Genomic DNA, 14,273 nt, shown 5'->3' with positions numbered 1-14,273 from the left:
TACCTCATTAAAGCAGAAAAAAGATTTTAGATGAGAAACACAATCTAGATTAAGTGAACAAAGTTTGTTGCAGCTTTCAATATTTCTGTAATACTTATCAATCAAGAAAAGCATCAAAAGACTTTATAATCGTGTTTTAAATAGTCTCCTAAGTAATTCAGTAATTTAATGTTACCGTAACAAACTGGATAACATAATCTGCAATTTGCCATCAAATAGTATTTAAATGAGAATTGTTTAGCTATTTGATTAATCTAAATATACTTGCATATTTTTATAATTTCCCGCTGAGGGGAAATTGGATTTCATATAAGAACATATGTATATAAATAATTTTCATCATGTCTATTTTGATCACAAAAAATATTTAATAAAGGGCTTATTTGTAGAAATGAATCCAGGAAACTTTGAAGCTGTTATAAGGTTTGAGCCTCATAAATAGGAATTTCAGAGATCTGTCCTCCGGCCAGTCCTTGGAAACACTGAGAATCAAAATTGTATTAGAAAGCCTTTTAATAATGGGAAAGACAGAAATGAGATAATAAAAAAGGAAATGCGAATGGTAACTAATACATATATGATTAAAGTGAACAGAAAGTAAAAGGCATTATTTAATGATGCATTACATAATGTCTGACAAAGTCTAGCATATGAGCATGTTTGTAGATGGTTGATAGAGAATGTGTTGAGATCAGTTAAATTCATTGAGACAGACTAAGTAGTCATGATAGAAATTCCATTCTGTTTACACTTTATGTGGATCCATTAGCATATGTTCCAATAGAACGTTGTTTTTGAACATATTTGTTAGTGTATTAATCCTTAAAAAATTTTTTTAAATTGTATATTCTCACTGCTTTAGTAGAGATATAAAATTAAGTATATCTGGTATCTATTTTACATCTAACTAGGTGCAAAGGACTTAATTTCTGGCATATTTTTATGATATTTGAATATAAAACAGTTACACCACTCTTAATTATATCCAGTAAAATATAAATATAGTAATTTGATTCTGCTATCCATTAAAAAAAAATACATGAACAAAAGATACTTCTTTGACCAGAAATTTTACAGTTTTTTATTCTCCTTGAAATTGTATTTTAAATTTTCTTCCCCCACGGAATCTCAATGTTATTATGCCTTAAAAATGTGTGTGTATAGGTATGTACACACACATATATGCACACATACACATATACACGTGTGTGCATATATACAGATATATGCACACATATGTACATGGAGACAGAGAAAAATTATGCTAGGAAGTTTCATGTGTCTCTAGATTTTATAATTTCTAGTATATGACTGATAATAAACAACAAAAAATTTAATAACATTATTAAATAGTTATTAAACATAGAAAATAAAAGTTTACCAAAGCTCTCATTTCTTAATTAGACCAAAGGGTTGGGTTTGTGTTGCTTGGATTAAGGAAACTTCATTGCTATCATATATTTTGAATTTTTCTTTTGTCTACTTTAGAGGCTTTCAAACTTTGGAAGAATGTACTGTGGTAGGATTTGGAATGAGTGCAAGATATGCTTTTTTTGAAGTGAGAGAAGGGAAATTTTGAAAGAGAAGTTTGATCTTGATAGCAGCAAGATTATTTTTAAAAAAGAATATATGTGAAATTTGAGGATATAAAAATTGATTCCTTTAGAGCCTGTGTATCTCTTGGAAAGTTATTATCTACCAGGAACCCTCCTGGGTTCAAGTGATTCTCCTGCCTCAGCCTCCCAAGCAGCTGGGCTTACAAGCACACACCACCATGCCCAGCTAAATTTTTATATTTTTAGTAGAAACGGTTTCACCAAGTTAGCTAGGCTGGTCTTGAACTCCTGACCTCAGGTGATCTGCCCACCTCGGCCTCCCGAAGTGTTGGGATTACAGGCGTGAGCCAACGTGCCTGGCCTAAAAAAATTGTACTTTTTTCTTCTAAAGGAGGCAAAAAATTAGTTCTTAGCTCTGTAGGTTATTATTTAATCTCATAGTTTTCTTCACAATATTATACCAATATTAAGAGAGTATTATACTCTTTAAGAGGGTACGAAATTTAGAGGTATTTTTTTTTTTTTAATTATACTTTAAGTTCTAGGGTACATGTGCATAACATGCAGGTTTGTTACATATGTATACTTATGCCATGTTGGTGTGCTGCACCCATCAACTCGTCAGCACCCATCAATTCATCATTTATATCATGTATAACTCCCCAATGCAATCCCTCCCCCCTCCCCCCTCCCCCCTCCCCATGATAGGCCCCAGTGCGTGATGTTCCCCTTCCCGAGTCCAAGTGATCTCATTGTTCAGTTCCCACCTATGAGTGAGAACATGCGGTGTTTGGTTTTCTCTTCTTGTGATAGTTTGCTGAGAATGATGGTTTCCAGCTGCATCCGTGCCCCTACAAAGGACACAAACTCATCCTTTTTTATGGCTGCATAGTATTCCATGGTGTATATGTGCCACATTTTCTTAATCCAGTCTGTCACAGATGGACATTTGGGTTGATTCCAAGTCTTTGCTATTGTGAATAGTGCCGCAATAAACATACGTGTACATGTGTCTTTGTAGTAGAATAATTTATAATCCTTTGGGTATATACCCAGTAGTGGGATGGCTGGGTCATAGGGTACATCTAGTTCTAGATCTAGAGGTATTTTTTTTCCTGCTTAAACGAGAGTTAAAGACTATCATGATTTTTTGATGTGCCATTAAATGTGGGTTTCTTAGAAAAAGCTAAATTAGAGGCAAGTGATATAATAAAGTGGCTGTGGAGTATGGCAACAGAGAAGGTATAATTATTACCTTTTTAATGTAATTTTTTTAACAGTCATGAAACAAATGGTTTTTAGCACATGCAGATGCTAATGTTAATATATAAAAATTAAGGAATAAAATTGAATACATGTTTTGATTTATTCAGATATATGCTTGACTGATTCTTCACATCATTAAGAATGTTCTATCTTCAGGGGTCCTGCCAGAGCAAGAACCATGGCTTATTTTGGAGAAGGAAAAGGACCCATTCATGTGGATAATGTGAAGTGCACAGGAAATGAGAGGTCCTTGGCTGACTGTATCAAGCAAGATATTGGAAGACACAACTGCCGCCACAGTGAAGATGCAGGAGTTATTTGTGATTATTTTGGCAAGAAGGCCTCAGGTAACAGTAATAAAGGTAAGTCACCTTCTGGAGCCCTAAACAAGTCAAAGAATACTAATTCCCACTCTAGTACTAGAAGCAGTACTTTGATAACAGAAATCAAGTGCAACAAGAACATATACAGGCCATGTCTTGTGCTATTCCTTAGATCCAGTAGTTCTTGGCAAACTTGCCTAGGTGGGGCTGACAGGTAGAATAAGGGTCAGGGGTAGGAGTGGATTTACAGGGCCTTGTAATCTCTGGGATCATCCCCTTTTCACTTTTTTAGCCATTTCTGTATTTCCTTTTTTAGATATAATAAAGCTCTCATGCTTGTTGCTATCTTTGAAGATCCAGAATTGGTATTGACTTCATAAAAAGGAAAGTACTGAAAATATAGAAATGAATTAAAGGCATTTCTAAAGTCTTACTAATATTTTAAACAAGGATATTTAAAAATGAATTTCAAAAAGAAAATGATCTTTTGTATATTTTATTCTCTGAAATTTAAAAATTTAAGGAAAATGATAAGTAATCCTTTCATATGATACAGTAATGTTTCATAGTTTAAATGAATAGAGTTCTTGTAAGCTCTGTGTACATTTATTATTATTTATTTATTTATTTATTTTGAGACGAAGTCTTGCTGTGTCACAGAGGCTTGAGTGCAGTGGCACGACTCGGCTTACTGCAACCTCCACCTCCCGGGTTCAAGTGATTCTCCTCCCTCAGCCTCCCAAGTAACTAGGATTACAGGCGCCTGCCACCATGCCCGGCTAATTTCTGTATTTTTAGTAGAGACGGATGTTTCACTGTGTTATCTAGGCTGGTCTTGAACTCCTGACCTCAGATGATCCGCCCACCTGGGTCTCCTGAAGTGCTGGGATTACAGGCGTGAGCCACCGCGCCCGGCCTATTTAATTTTTATGAAACATTCTTTAAATGACTGAGAGAATGAGCTATTTTGGAGAAATTTGTGGTACATTTTATGAAAAGAACAGTCACCTCTTTATCTGGATTGAAAGTTTATAGTTCTGATATAGTTCTGATATAGTTCTGATCAGGTGCACCTATATTTGAGCATTCTCTTTTTCTAACACCTTTTAATAGCTGCCAAAGACAATGCAACAAATGAATTGGATGTCGTTAATATGATTCTTTGCCGTCTGAGGGGCTCCTGATTGTGAAAAGAACACTTACAATCCTTTGCACTTTATTTTCTATTCGTATATATATTAAATATATTTTTATTTATGAATGTGTGTATATATGTGTGCGTGTGTATAGATCTATGTATATATGCGAATGACTCGGCCAGCCCTTTCCCCCGAATTCTGATTATAACTTAATTTACTAAATTCCCTTTAATAATTTTAATTACCATTACAAATGGGACATAATTGATTCTTTGAATTATGTGAAATTCCGTAAGTAGTTGAAAAACATAAAAAATTCATTATTTATATGTTTGTTTTTAATGCCTTCCTAGAATTATAGCAATAATCTTTTTGATACCTTTCCATGGTTATGGCAATGCTACCATATTTCAAGTAAAAAGATTTCATCTTAGCCTAGCTAGATTACAGAATCTGGCATATTAACCAGTTGATTTTATGTTGATACTCAGCCTGGTGACATCTACAAGGTGATTCAAACTGAAGCCATTAGTTATTGATCATCTGATGGGCTCCTTTTATAAATGAACTTCGTTTTTCTTTTAAAATTTTTAAATAGCCGGGCGCGGTGGCTCAAGCCTGTAATCCCAGCACTTTGGGAGGCCGAGACGGGCGGATCACGAGGTCAGGAGATCGAGACCATCCTGGCTAACACGGTGAAACCCCGTCTCTACTAAAAAATACAAAAAAACTAGCCAGGCGAGGTGGCGGGCGCCTGTAGTCCCAGCTACTTGGGAGGCTGAGGCAGGAGAATGGCGTGAACCCGGGAGGGGGAGCTTGCAGTGAGCTGAGATCCGGCCACTGCACTCCAGCCTGGGCGACAGAGCGAGACTCCGTCTCAAAAAAAAAAAAAAGAAAAAAGAAAAAAATTTTAAATAATAGTGTATGACTTTAAGTAGAGTTTGCTTTCTTGCAGTCTGGTTCTTTGACCCAGAATGATGTAAACTTAAAATTTTGCTTGTTTTAAATATTACATCATTCCTTTTCTTGACATCATATACATTGACCCAACTTGGAGCATTATTGGAAACTTATGTTTTTTCTAATATCTTACAATTTGCAGTGTCATCTAGAGGACTCATATTCTAAGAGATGAAGGTTAAAGTTTGATAGCATATGTCTGAGATCATTTGGCAAATTAATCATCTTGGTACACACTGTTGAACCTCTTTCTCCATCAAGAAATAGCTATTGCTGATTCCCTATTGGGCTCCCTTCTACCTGGATATTATGGGAGACCATTAGGGTTGATTAGGTCTTCCTGTTCTTGGCACAATTCCCACTGTCCTCCTCTTAGATAGAAAAACTACATATCTGTACTTTTATACACATATATTTAACCAGAGAAATAAAGTACTTCTATATAAATTCTCCTATTTTCTCAAATATTTTAAAAATTAGTCATGCCTGTTATATTTGCCTTTCACATACCAGCTTTTCACATATTTTTAATTTAATTCTTTTTTTTTGTATGTTCTTGACAGAAGTCTGTTACCTTGGGAGGTTTGCCTGTATAGCCTTAACTATAGTTTACCACTTAAATTGGCTTAGCAAACCGTTTCCCTATGTTGACATGCTAAGTAAATGTAAATTCACATCAGAATTCTAGCCTGGGAATGTGCTTTGCTCTTCTGAGTTACAGTTTTATATGTGATTTAGAACAGTGTTGTGTGGAAAGTAAGTAATTTAGGCCATTACTGCCTTTGCAGTTCTCTTATTTTGTTTAATGTTCCATACATTTTGTTCCATACTTTACACAAAATAGCAGCAGCAGGAGATATAGGTACCTACCAGGATGAAGTACTGGACAGAGTCAAACCAGTCAGCAGCCCATGAACCCCTCAGAGGTGAAGAATGGGAAACCTCATAATGTTTCTTGTCTACTTGCAAATTATTGCCATTTAATCAAATGAGAAAACTATTTTTGTTACAAGAAAAATTTTAATTTGCAGAGAAAAGGCATTTTGACATAGAGGAGGAAGCATCAGTGGAGTATGTCACTTATCATCTTACCCCTCCATCAGCAATGTGATAGCTTAATTAATGACCTATTTCTGCTTCAGAGTCCCTCTCATCTGTTTGTGGCTTGAGATTACTGCACCGTCGGCAGAAGCGGATCATTGGTGGGAAAAATTCTTTAAGGTAAAAGTTCCTTCAAAAAATACTTTTTATATTACAGAATTATTTATATACATAGAGTGTTACAAACTGGGGATGTTCTGTTATATAAGAGACTTGTACTCATTTTATTTTCTAAACTAAATTCAGATTTCACTGATAATTTCACTGTCCTTTGACCTATGTTTACTTTGTATAGACCATGTTCTTATATCACCAGCTTGATTTAAGAGATTAGATGTGTTGCTGAAAAGTTACATGGCACAAACAAAATAATTTAACAGGGGACCTGGAAGTGTGTATAACTACAAAGAGTCATTTAATTTAGAATGTATTTGTTTCAGACTTGACTCAGTTTAATCTAAGTTTTTTGTTTATAGAATTTACTAATGGAAAACTTTATCAAATACTTCTTCAGACTGCATAGGTGAGGTAGAGGAGAGAAATTACACTTTAAATCATGAACTATAAGGAAGACAACTTGTTTCTAAGAGTGTCAGATAGGTGGGATCTATACAAATGCCTATAAGCAAATCTCCAGAGTTGCTGATGCCGGGCCTGCTCAGAGCTGTGGGGTCTCCTTCTCAAAGTAGAAAGGGATTGTATCCTGGAGTCCCTTTTGCTTTCCTTTTCCCCTGCCTGCAAGGCATTAAAGTTATTAAAGCCATTGCTTTAACCAGTGCTTTCCTTTGCTTTTTTGCCTTTTACTGACGTTGATGTGTAGCTCATTTTCTTCTTAGGGGTGGTTGGCCTTGGCAGGTTTCCCTGCGGCTGAAGTCGTCCCATGGAGATGGCAGGCTCCTCTGCGGGGCTACGCTCCTGAGTAGCTGCTGGGTCCTTACAGCAGCACATTGTTTCAAGAGGTATGTGTCCACCTTCCCAAACAACCCAGTGTAGCTTCTATTCATCAGTTATTCCAATCCCCTCATGCTCTACAGCACTCAAGGTGTCAGAGCCAGGCTATGAGCCTTCTCTGCTTGTGCCAGCAGCCCTGTAGAATGAGGGAGTGACACAAAGAGCAAAGAGAGCGCTTAGAAAGCCACTTGCTACCCTGGTGTTACAGCAAATTCCAGATTTAGGGAGAATAGATGAAGAGGGGTTTTTGGAGAGGAGGCAGCAATGTCAGTGCTCCCCCCAAGAACGTATCTGAGGCTGAAATTATATCTTTGTAGAGGTAGAAGAGACCTCAGATTATTTAGTCATAAATGATAAGGAGTAGGGAATGCAGTTGTAGTGTTTTTGATCCTTTGAGTCTTGGTGTCTTGTACCTTTGAGAAAGGTTGCATCTGTTTCATTCTTGGTTTCTTATAGTTTAGTCCTGATTATTTCATCTTGTCCCAAACATTTTATCAGTCCTTTCTGAAGTCTTCCCAGTTCAGAGGAGAGGTCACGCAGAGTTACCAGAGTCACAGAGCTCATGGTGGCAGATACTGCAGTAGAACCGGCTCTCCTTTCTCTTTGTTAAGTGCTGTTTTGTGGGCCTTGGTTAATGGCCCTGTCCTTAGCATTAATTTTGGTATTTAAATATGTATACCAATGCTTGTCAAAATATTGATAATTATTAAAGCAATGTGTTGAGTACAGTTTCATTATATTATTTTAATTTTGTGTTTTGAACATTGTCACAATGAAGTTTTAAAAAAATGTGCACCATATTGTGGAAACATTTTTGCAAGCAGAAATTTTTCTATTTTTTCTTATGTGATATCATATGGTACATACCTTTGCTTCATTATGTACTTGTAATCCATCCAGGCAGATTTGTTCATTCACTTTAACTGCTGTATGAATTTTAATTGCTATTGAAAGATTGAACCAGTTTATTTATTCCCCTGTTGCTGTGTAGTTAGCTGCTTTCCATTCTTTCATTGATAGAAAACAATGTTGCAACAAACAACCAGGTACCAGTCTCACTGGGTGTGTGCACATAGGGACATTTTTCTGGGTCCTAGAATATGTATTCCCATCAATTTGTCAAGCCCTACCAATTTATCCTTTGAAGAAGTTGTGTCAGTTTATAACCCAGCAATGTGTAAGTTCCTTTTTCTGCACAACTCCAGCTAAACTTGATTATCAAAATTTTAAATTTTTTGCCAATCACAAAGTTTTAGGGTTTCTTTTTAATTGTATTTCCCTGACCAGTGTCTTCCTCTTTCATGAATTCTTTGTTCATATACTTCACCTGTTTTTGTATTGGGCTATTTGTCTATTTGTAATTGATTTTTTAAATTTTTGGATATGTTTTGTGTGCTAAGTCTTTGTTGTTAAGTGTTACAAGTACTTTTTCCTAGTCTGGACCATGTCCTTTTACTTGTTTATGGTCTTTTTCTTACAAAACTATCTTAATATATTTAAAAATGTCATAATTTTCTTAAAAGTTTTACAAAAGCTTTGTATTTCTTATTTAAAAAAATCTTTGCTTTGCCCTTATTCTCTTATTTTTTTCCTAAAAACCTTTATAGTTTTACTTTTAATATTTAGAATTTTAATTTTTCCAGTTTATTTTTGTTTATAGTATATGGTATGAAGAAAGGACCTAATCTTATACTTTTCTTTATGGATAGTTTTCCTAGCATTTTTTATTAAATATTCTAGTCTTTACCCACTGATTATGCTGTCTGCCATATGCCAAATTCTCATATATCCTTGTTCCTAGGATCTCTATTTTCTTCCATTTTTGTACTTCAGTAAATATTTGTGCAGTAATCTTCCACATTCAAGGTGCTACAGAGAATATGTATTTTATTTATTTATTATTATTATTATTATTATTATTTGTTTTGAGACAGAGTCTCACTTTGTTGCCCCAGCGGGAGTACAATGGCACAATCTTGGCTTACTGCAGCCTTCACCCCCCCAGGCTTAAGTGATTCTTCTGCCTCAGCCTCTTAAGTAGCTAGGATTACAGATGTGTGTCATCATGTCCGGCTAATTTTTGTATTTTTAATAGAGACGGGGTTTCACCACATTGGCCAGGCTGGTCTTGTACTCCTGACCTTAAGTGATCTGCCCGCCTTGCCTTCCCAGCCTCACCAAACCTGTATTTTACATAACAGTGGCCATTTGGGTATATAATTGAGCTTCAGAGTCCACCTGTTTACTAGTGGGTTTAACACATTCCTGTGTTACCTGAGTGGCATAAACAATAAAAATCATATTAATTCATTCACTTAACAAATAATTACTGAGCACTTACTATTCTTAGGTACATGCTATGTACTAGAGATACAGTGGTGAACAAGTCAGATAGAATCCTTCCTGTTACAGAGTTTACTATGTAGTTATAGGAACTCAGAGGAAGGAGATGTTGACTTTGCTGATACAACCAGAAAAAGTTAAGGCACCTTTTTTAAAGTGAGATATTTTTACAATGTTAGATCCATTTAGCTTGTTAATATTCCAGGTTCCTGAGCCCCTGCTCTAAATCTGCTGAATCTTTGGAGATGAGACCCAGGAGTTGCTTAGGTTAAGACCCACTTGCTTAGAGGAGAGATAGTTGAAGAATGATGATGGGGAAGAATAAGTGGAATTACCAGACAATTATCTTTGTCGTGTTCAACATATTCATTGCTAAACTGATAAAAAAAAAAAATGATGGTAAATTGATTACATTTTTGGGTGCCAGAAGAAGGGGAGGGACAAGTAATGTGTTAGAAGGTAGGATCATGATGGCAAAATATCTCTTTTTTTTCATATACGGGAAGACCAATTTTTTAAAATGTCTTCTAAAAAAAAAAAAAAAAAAAGCCAGAATACATGTGCAGAACGTGCAAGTTCGTTACATAGGTATACGCGTGTCATCGTGGTTTGCTGCACTTATTGACTGGTCCTCTAAGTTTCCTCTCCTCACCTGGCAAAATATCTTGATAGGCTGATTCTAACAAGCAATATGGAATAAGGATGAAATAAAATGCTGCCTTTAGTTCCAGGAAATTTGGCTGAAATACAGCACAAGTGAAAAACTCACTGGTTTTAGTGTCCTGCAACTTTAATAAGACTCAGCAATACAATGTGGTTGCCCATGAAATTAATTCAGTCTTGGGTAGCACTGACGAACGGTGTCCAGACAAAGCAGTTAAGAACCTTGCTATTCTGTCTTTCTGTGCTCAAGTGACTGTCAGGGAGAAAAGCACTGTCTCCATAAAACAGAGAAAACTGTGCTCAGTTCTGCATGCCACATGATGAGAAAAGGACATGGTGCTCTAAGAAGGGCAAGCAGAAAGGAAAGATTGTGTGGGACTGGATTAGGTTTGTTGCCTTTTGCTTCAGATACCACAAATGTTAAAGGGAGATAAGATAATTTTTGTTTTGACACAAAAAAGAGTTTTCTGTTGTTTATTTTGTATTTCTTTGACACTAGGACAGTTCAAAGATGGAATGGGCTATGTGTGGGAGGAAAAGTGAGTTCTATTATGGAGTCTATTTAAGCAGAGAGAGGTTGGGTTCATGTGTAGGTAGAGGCTGGTGGTAGATAAGATGTAATGTTTAGAGTACTGTGGTGAGAAAGCAAAAGCTATGTTTGAAGGATAACAATTATCACCTAGAATACAGGATCTGGGGTTTGTTAGTGAACTTAGAAGAGAGAGACAAGAATAGCCTGGGATGTCAGGGTTATGGATTTCTCTTTCATTTACTAGGCAGTGGGAAACCACTAAAGTTTTGAGCCTTGAAAGATGATCAAGGAAGAGTTTTAGGAGATGAGTCATTTGGAGATTTATGTCATATATCTGAGGGGGTAAGGCAAAGTTATTAATCTAGGGAGGCATCTGTGAATGGGCTTGACGTTATGTTAAAAAATCTTTGTGTATGTTTGTACTTATATGCCTTTTTCCGGCAAATTGGTCTGTGTTACCAAATGATTTAAGCAGGAACTGGAGGGACTGTGAGGAAGGGACCTAATTTTATACTTTTATACGGGAGGGAGACTAGTTGTAAGATTATTGTAATAATAGAAATAGGCAAAAAGGAAAGGAGGGAGTGAAGGTAGAGAGGCTGTTAGAAATCCGTAGAGCCTGGTACAATGCAACAGAAGGAGACTTGGATCTGGCCAACAAGACCAGGGTTACAATTCTAGCTCTTCCAATTGTTAATTGTTTAACTTTGCGGAAATTATTTAACCTCTTGGAGTCTCAGGTTACTTCATTTTACATCTGTAAAATGAAGATAGTAATGTTCTACAGTGAGAAACAAATGATCTGCAAAGTATTTGAAAGTATTTTATAAACTGTAAAATTCAAAACAAACATTGGCTATTTTTATGTTGGAGTTTAAAGGCAAGAATTGAAGACTGTATTAGTGAAAGTAGGGAACTAAGGATGATTTTATTTCACTTACTAATGGAGAAGAATAAGGTATAAAACTGCAAAGAACTTGAAGAAGCCTATTTTGGGGCTTTGAATTTAAGCAAAATAATCTATTATCTTCCTGTTATTCAAGATTTCTTGTCTTTCAAATTTCAGCCAAAAGTTACAGTCATAGGAGTTCAAGGCTTAAAGTATTAAAGTAGGAAGATTGCTCAAAAGTTGCACTTGAGGTTACAAACTTTAACTTTTGGGTTCCCTGGACGGGCTCTTTTTTGTGGTTGTTGTTGTTGTTGGATTTATTTGTTTATGTGTCATTATTTCTCCTTTGGCCTGCTCTGTCTAGATTATTGCTTAAAGTCAATAATTGTCTCATTTGTGTTTATACACCAAGTGTCTACTGTATGACTTGGCACATAGTAGATACTCTAAATGATTGTTACATGATGAAAGTGGTGGCTCAGTTGCCAGATAGTGACTATATTTAAGAATGTTGGATTGTTTAGAGGATGGTGATATTTTTAAACCTAGATGAACAGATAATTCCTTCCATATGTCATTTGGAATTTCTTCTCATTATTTGCACAGTTTAAGATAAAAATAGTTGATTAAAGAGCAGAGGAGCAGATTATGATATGCAGCATTTTGATATGCTTTGGCTATAATACAAGATTCTTTTAATGTGAGTAGGGAAAAAACTGCTTTGCAAATGTGTTATATATCCTTCTGACTTGGTCTTTAACCTTTGCCGGATTTCATAGACTTCCTGTTTGAAGCGCCTAAGGAGGCTACAGCTCACATCTTTATTGAAGTAAGTTCATTAAAAGGCACACAGCTAGTTACTAGTGATTAGAACAAGCTCCAAATTTTGTTTTCCAATATTTAGGGATTTTGCTTAAAACAAATCCTCCTTTCATCATCAGAAACACTGAAATTTGCAAAATAAAGACTGTAATATAGAAGCAATGTAGTAGGGCTCTGAGGTTCCTATCCTTTTAGATGCCAGGTGAAAGATACCTTAGTTTAATATAAGGCCTATAGGTAGGGAAACTGGATTTCATATTTTGAAATTAGCTTCCCCTCACCCTCTTTTGATATTTCCACTGCTTTATCAACTACTGGTCTTCTGTACACCTAAAGATTTCTTGTTCATCAGCGCTTCCTTGGTACCTAATTCTTGCAGTGATATAGGCTAGTGTGGACAATAAGGCATAGATTGTTATTACCACTTGTGTTATTACACAGAATGAGAACTTTTTATGTTTATTTGCTTGCCTTCATAGCATAGTCACTCTTTTATATAATCTTTGTATCAGAAGAATCTAGGAATGATGGCCTGATGAGGATGAGATCAAAATGCCATAATCCCACTCTACCACATTAATGCCATAATGCCAGCAGCCTCAGTTACACTCATTTCATATGGAGTAGTCTCTTTAAGGGTACTTTATTTGAAGGCTGGCAAAGTTTTCGTAACTCAATTCTTATTCCCTCACGGCTTTCACACATTTCCATGCCAGTGTAACAAGCACACCTGAAGTAGTTGGTAAATCACTATTTAAAGGCTTTCTATCTCATTTTTCACAGTTTCCTTAATGTTAATGCAATACACATGGAACGCAGTATCCCGTTGGCAATTTTAAGTGGAAACTTCAATAAATTAAGTTCTTTTGTAGCTGGCTTGTGAATCTTATATAATATAAATTGCTAATTTTTGCTTTCTATTCTAGATTGTAACAAGTACCATGAAATGACCTTGTGTGTCTATTGTGGTGCAGCAATATAACTGAGGCAAAAATTCCTGAATATTAATTTATTTTAATTGCTTATTCTGATAACAAACATGATTTTGCAGGAATAAATGTACCTGAAACAAGGGCTTTCTTATTTCTGTAATTTTACTCCAAAGTGGATTTGTTCAAGAATATAACTTTACCTGACTTTATCTCATTGACTTTTTGCCTACAAATGCAATAATAGCTGGAAATTGTTAGAAATGACTAGATATTTCTAATTAGAGAGATAGCCACAGAGGTAATGGGACTTACTTTTTAAGAACATGGTGTGTCAGGTGCCTAATGTTGTTTCATCATGACATAGTATGTGGTAGAGCAGAGCTCTTAGGAACACAGTCTTTGGTAATACACATATCACCAATCATGCTAAAACTATTTCTGTAGTACACATAGTATTTGTGTATGTGCAAGGGCTAATGCAAGATTCTACTGAGGTTTCCTTCTCTGTAAGCAATTGGAACCATTTACACAAACAACTTTAGTCAACTCCTTTTTGAGTTTCATCCAGAGAGAGGAAAAACAGATTTTAGTAGTAGCAGATGTGCATGGCCTGATGTAAAATATTGTTTTCCTGTAGAGACGAATCCATGTAGAGAACAAACACAAAGAATATGACTCTACAACCTGAATTAATTCTACTTTTAATTCTAGTAATTTGTTGTTGTTGTTGTTTACTTTAGCCTCAGTCTCAGAGAAACTTGGACATTGGATTTTAATAAACTGCTGTGTCTCAGAT

General features: G+C 35.7%; 1 protein-coding gene across 1 annotated transcript in view; it reads left to right on the top strand.

Moving 5' to 3' along the window:
- The window catches only part of PRSS12 (serine protease 12), a 70,117-nt gene that overhangs the window by 49,339 nt on the left and 6,505 nt on the right, over window positions 1–14,273 (top strand). Inside the window, exons 9-11 of the mRNA XM_010364854.2 lie at window positions 2,979–3,184; window positions 6,387–6,465; window positions 7,182–7,304. Coding sequence (XP_010363156.2) covers window positions 2,979–3,184; window positions 6,387–6,465; window positions 7,182–7,304 — 408 coding nt within the window. The remainder of the gene's footprint in view (window positions 1–2,978; window positions 3,185–6,386; window positions 6,466–7,181; window positions 7,305–14,273) is intronic.

Source organism: Rhinopithecus roxellana, chromosome 2 (genome assembly GCF_007565055.1).
Source record: "Rhinopithecus roxellana isolate Shanxi Qingling chromosome 2, ASM756505v1, whole genome shotgun sequence".
NCBI lineage: Eukaryota > Metazoa > Chordata > Mammalia > Primates > Cercopithecidae > Rhinopithecus > Rhinopithecus roxellana.
This window is presented reverse-complemented; position numbering and strand designations above follow the sequence as displayed.